The sequence below is a fragment of the Papaver somniferum genome, chromosome 6 (genome assembly GCF_003573695.1).
Source record: "Papaver somniferum cultivar HN1 chromosome 6, ASM357369v1, whole genome shotgun sequence".
Lineage (NCBI taxonomy): Eukaryota > Viridiplantae > Streptophyta > Magnoliopsida > Ranunculales > Papaveraceae > Papaver > Papaver somniferum.
Window position 1 is genome coordinate 7,229,153 of NC_039363.1, and position 5,748 is coordinate 7,234,900.

Sequence of the window (5,748 nt, forward strand, 5' to 3'; positions counted from 1 at the left end):
TTGTTGTCAATATATAGTTTCGTCGGGACGTGTACTGGATGCATGTACTACGGCTCGGACCTATAACAGTTTTCCCAGTTTATAAAATGGTATGCATACTGTCACGTATACATATTTACAATAATTCTATATTTATCTCTATATCTCGAAATATTCCAAAAAAACATCAATGACACATATCATTGTTCCAGGATATTTTCGAATGATAATATTGAATCAAGATTTTAGTTATCAACCATAAATTTCCTTTAACCAAAAAGAAAAGATGTTACATTGTTTTCCCACGATCAAGCCAAAATATTGATCCATGTGATGCATGCGCATAAATGCCGGATTTCACAAACTTAAACGTTCATGTTTTTCCATCCACTTCGGACGCAAATAGTGTATATGCTCGTACTTTACATTCATGGTGAAATCCGAAACCATCAACTACAGTATTTATTACGAATACGAACTCAGGTCTTCCGTCTATGACAAAATAAATACATATTTCCTGGAATCTCTTATCGTTCGTCCTTGTCCAACTACCAAGCTCACATACCTTTGAAATATGATTAGCATAACAAGATATACACTCTAGTTAAGAAGAATTGTAACTGAACCGTGTATAAAGACAACGTTCATGAATTGTTATCCGAAACTAGTCAACCGAATTATAAGCTCGAAAATTTCCGTCAACAATTAACAATTTAAATCTTGAGTCACAATCATGTGATCAAAAATGTCTGAAGTGTTTTTTAGAGATTAATTCAAATGATAAATATCTCACAATATAATGTTATGTGCATATGAAATTATTTGATAGGGTAAGTACTTGTACTTTAAGATGAGGATTCGGATGTAAATTCAGAAGAGAGAACTCAGGAGATCGGTGGAGGTGGTGGACACCGAAAAATATAGGGACGTTCATGAGATAAAACTCTAGGTTACAAAAAATCAATTATAGTTACCTGGCAAATCTCTTTAAGTTCAACGAAAATCAACAAAAATAAGATGTGAAGATGATGTTCTGGTTCACTGAATTGTTGTTGCTGCTCGAGGAGAAGAAGAAGTAAAATTGATAGCAAATTAACTATTCATGGAAAGGAAGAAAACTGGCTATCATGGACACAAACCTCGTACCTTTTTACAACAATGATTGATTCTAAGCAGGAAATTACACTTGCAAAAATACTATAATATCTCTTATCTTCTCTGTAAAGTACAGGACTACAAACCCTCTCTTGAAGGAACTACAGAAGAACTTTTTTAGGACCACCAACCTTTTTCTTCAACTGTCGAGCAAGATAACGGCTGCTAGAATTTTACTGTTGCAGTCGTCCGCTTCTTTCTTTGGAAGATCTTGTGTCTTCTAGAGTTGCAAATCCACCACTAAGCTTGTTTACATCTACTTTCTTAAGTTTCTGTAAAATTGGCTCCACCCATGACACCTCCACTGCACAAACACTGCGCATGAAAGGACGAGATGTAGCAATGAGTTCATGGTACACGACATAATTGGGTAGCATTCCGTCCTCCTCTGGCTTCAACACTGATGATGGGTGTACCTTAACAAGCTGTTGTCTGAAACCAAGTGTTTTGTAACCCTTGTGATAAATCATCCGCTCGGCCAATTTGCTTGCATAACCTACAGACAGTGCCCTCCTCAAGTTTTTATAATCTTGCTGGCTTTCTTCTTGTCTTTGTTTTGTTTGCACATCCATTGGCCCTTTTGCTATTTTCTGCATTATTTAAGACAATTGTTTCCTGACATCCTTGGTGAAAATCATTCCTCGTACCTGCAAGTCATTGTCTGCGCACCAACGCGGATCATAGCTGGCTCGATCCCAATCTTCATACACTTGGAGCAACTGGATGTGATCACCCCATCCAGAACCGTCCTGTAAAACTAAATGAGCATATTTCCTCTTCTTGTCGATAACCTTACTCTGAGTGGAAAGCAAAGATGTTTCTGCTGATAACATAGCAACAACAGTCAGTGCCTGTGACAACAAACCATACTCATTTTCCTCGATCAAGGTTCTTGAAAGTGAAGGTTCCAGTGGCAGCTCAGACATTCTTCTTCCAATTTGTGTAATGGATCCACTTTCATCAACAGCACCAATGAAATATAATTGTTTCAAAGCGTCTTCTAAGGAATCACGTGATGGTGGATCGTGGTAAAGAACCGTGAAGTGGAAGGATAATAGCATCCATACAAGATTTTACCCTTTCTACTCTTGCATCTCAGTCAGATAAAAATATACTAGTGTTTTAATTTTGCTAGTCTGACTCAAGTCTGACTCATAATACGAGTCTGACAAACAAAAGGCTATAAACTAAATCCTCTTGCATCTCAGTCAGATGAGCTATGTCAAAAGCAAACACATAACTCAAACATCGAGCTATGTCATCTCAGTCAGTTTTACATTTACAGCGTTGAGATAGGGCAATAGATGTTTTTACCCGCAAAAAGAAAAATATTTACATTTTCCTTGCAACATTTACAAAATTATTGTGTATCTAGAAAGTTTTGATTTGTTTAGAAGAGCTGTCGGGCCAAATTTGTAGCTTTATCACCTGGGAAAAGTTCTGTAAATGGTTCCAACTCATCGCAGCCCCTCTGCAAGTGTTTCATCTTTTTTCCAACCCGTTTATTTGCCTTGTCAAGTTCTTTAGACACCTTGGCCAATTCAACTGACAGTTCACCCAACTCCAGCCTTTTCTCTTCCAACTTCTTAGCAATGTCAGGATCTATCTGTTGTTGATGACTTTCAAAGTTCACTACGGGAAATCTGACATTAGGTTCCCTGGATTTGGACACAAATGACACATGCACACTGAGAAGTCCACTTCCAATGAAATTAGTGAATCAAAGATTCGAGTAAGAGAAGGTTAAAGAGATACTTACTTCCGTGGTCCGAGAGCCATGATGCCCCTGCCTTTTATAATGCCACCATCCAAAGATATTGCTCCGTCCTTTATATATCCATGTGCCTGGTTCATTTGCTTCCTTGTTCCATAAACCTGGACCTCTCCGAAAAGATTATAGAACAAGGTCTGTCGAAGATCATATCCTTTACTTGTTTTTGCATGCAAATGCTGGATGTCTATATTGACCATGTTGACAGCATACCCTAAAAACCCTGATGGAGTCTCTCCCGGTGGATCTATCAAGTCAAGCTTTTTCTGTGGATCATTGCTTTTAGACTCTCCACTGTATGGACTGCCGAAAAACAAAAACTAATCAGGTGAAAAAAGTTTCTCAGGAAGCACATCTACCATATAGAAACAAAATAGAAACCTCTGAAATTGCGTACTTCTTAACAGTTACGATATTACCAGAGGTCCTCCAGACATATAGAAAGAAACCCACAATCTATCGTGCTTCCGAGCTCAGCTGCCAATAGATGCAAACCACCAGCAGGATCTATTTCTCCACTTTTTTTATAATTTTCGAGACGACGTGCATTAGCGGAGGACTTGCACACCACTGCAAGCATGAGGTCATCTCCCAAATACTCCGCCAACATCCTGCAACATCAGGCATTAGAATAACACAAAAATTAGCTAGTTATAGTTCCCGAATCCATAGTCAAATTCTTGAAAATAAAAATGTACTGTCAAAATACCTGCTTAGGCTATCCGCGTTAACTGATCCTAGCAGAGCAACAATGCCTACTATCCCTGGCAGCATAGACTGTAAGCGAGGTGGAAGTGTGCACAAAACTGAAGCAGCTGTATTGTTCTTTTTGATTTGACTGATAATAACCGCTTTGTCGGTCACAAAGTTGCCCGACTGGCTAGTTGTTTCATGCTCAAATAAATCTGGAGATACATCAATATTAAAAAATATTTTTGGGGTCAAATTTTGATCAGTTCAAACTAAGAAAATTGTAAGGCATCTCTATCGAGTAAATACCAAAGGAAGCAACTACTCATGAAGACATGTTATTCCAAAATATTTACTGTTAGAAGAAATTTAGCAAGAAAACAATTAAAGATCAAAGAAACAGATCTGACCTTGCAGTTCAGATATTTCTTGTTCAATACATGTCTTCTTTTCTTTGAGCGCTTCCAGACTCTCTTCTTGCTCTCCAATAAATGTTCTAATCCTTTCAAAATCAGAGCGAAGTTCCTGCAATGTAAAATGAATCAGCAAATCAGAAGATTCATGGGGATAACTTGCTCGCTTGGAAAGACTATATTGATGTCTTGTTTTAAGTTATGGGACAGGCTTTCATGTGGTCTGTACCAATGCTTATTTTAGCGTTTTAGATGGAGGATTATATAGGACAATCATCTTCATTCTAGTAACAAATCATTTTCTACTGCAAGTAGGGTTTTAGACCAAATAGCAGAGGCAAGGAGAGGAACCACAGCTCCCACTTCACCAAGTTCAACAAGGATCTCTTTCTCCTAAATCCTAAATCACCACAGATTTGCATGTAACTTCCCTTTTTTAGCCTAATTGATTTGAAACTCTCTTAAGCAAGTTGGGAACCAACCCAGAACTTCGAGAGCAGTGATATTGAGCTCTTTGAACTTTAAGAACATTAATCTAGTCTAACATGTTGTGCTTTTTGCTTCTCTAGCGTGTTTTTCGTGTAGCTTTTTTGCTGGGTTGGCTTGTACCTTGCCTTGTTGCGCTTAGGCGCCACTCATCTTATTTCTCATTTTTCTTTTTCTAATAAAATTTTAACCTTTTTAGTCAAAAAAAAAAAAAAAAAAACTTTAAGAACGACACTCTTAAGAAACATCTACATTATGATTATACCTTCACGTCACTGAGATTGTAGTTTAGCAAAGCAGAGGCAGATTCCTCCTGAGAGTGTACCATCCTTCCATTGGGACTTTGGAATTGCACATCCTTGTGCTCAGCCATTAACGAAGCAGAGGCAGATTCCTCCTGAGAGTGTACCATCCTTCCATTGGGACTTCGGAATTGAACATCCTTGTGCTCATCCATTAAAGAAGCAGAAGCAGATTCCTCTTGAGAGTGTACCATCCTTCCATTGGGACTTTGGAATGGCACATCCTCATGCACAGCCATTGACGAAGCAGAGGCAGATTCCCTATGAGAGATGGAGTATTGACTAAGGGGGAGTGATACATATCACCATAGTATTGTTGTCAAAGTTGTGATACAATTGAACTTTGATGCTGCATAATGATACTATGACACTGTATAACAATGATTGAGAATACTTATTTTCTCATTGTTATAGCTACGGATTTTCAACAACGATGATGCTGAACTTACAACCTTTGGGATCATTGGAGTACTTGTAAGTGACGAAGATTTCGAGTAATGTTGAAGATTATGCATGTGGAATAAGAGCCACAAAAATTTATTCATTTATTTTTGTATTCCATATGTATTGATAGTTGTCACTAAAATTGACAAAGGGGGAGATTACTAGAGCACTGCTCGGTCGAACTCTCATGCGTTGCTATCTCAAGCATGTTTATCAATGTTAGTGATCAAAACCATAAGTCTTGATTTCTAGTCTACTATAGCTAAGTCTCGGACTGGGATAGAAAGTGTAGTTCAGCACAAGAACTCCAATGTGATCATCATACAAGACGAAGAACTACTCAAGGAACTGGTGGAACTTCATCGACTAAAAGTTATGTGGAGACTTGGACTTATCTATCACTCAAAAGTCTATCTACTCTATCTCCTATCTTGAGACAAAAGTCGTTTTGCTATATAGACTTTGATTATACACATTTGCTATTTCGAGCCGAGTTTATCTCGCTTAT

At 38.0% G+C, this 5,748-nt stretch overlaps 1 protein-coding gene across 1 annotated transcript; it reads right to left on the bottom strand.

Annotated features, from left to right (window-relative positions):
- Positions 1-2,358: 2,358 nt before the first annotated feature.
- LOC113285385 (protein DEFECTIVE IN MERISTEM SILENCING 3-like) lies at positions 2,359-5,027 on the bottom strand. The gene is made up of 6 exons (XM_026534287.1): positions 4,760-5,027; positions 4,006-4,120; positions 3,615-3,810; positions 3,325-3,516; positions 2,894-3,208; positions 2,359-2,792 (listed from the first exon to the last, which is right to left on the bottom strand). Exons 1-6 carry the CDS (start codon positions 4,988-4,990, stop codon positions 2,525-2,527), a joined length of 1,317 nt encoding a protein of 438 aa, XP_026390072.1. The 5' UTR covers positions 4,991-5,027; the 3' UTR covers positions 2,359-2,524.
- Between the last annotated feature and the right edge of the window lie 721 nt (positions 5,028-5,748).

What these genes read in the sequence shown, in the direction of transcription:
- LOC113285385 (XM_026534287.1), bottom strand. Translation starts at nt 4,990, where the DNA reads ATGGTACACTCTCAAGAGGAATCTGCTTCTGCTTCTTTAATGGATGAG. An exon ending in ACAATCTCAGTGACGTGAAG is followed by an intron (nt 4,121 to 4,759) that starts GTATAATCATAA and finishes TTTACATTGCAG; the next exon opens with GAACTTCGCTCTGATTTTGA. An exon ending in ATGGCTCTCGGACCACGGAA is followed by an intron (nt 2,793 to 2,893) that starts GTAAGTATCTCT and finishes GTCCAAATCCAG; the next exon opens with GGAACCTAATGTCAGATTTC.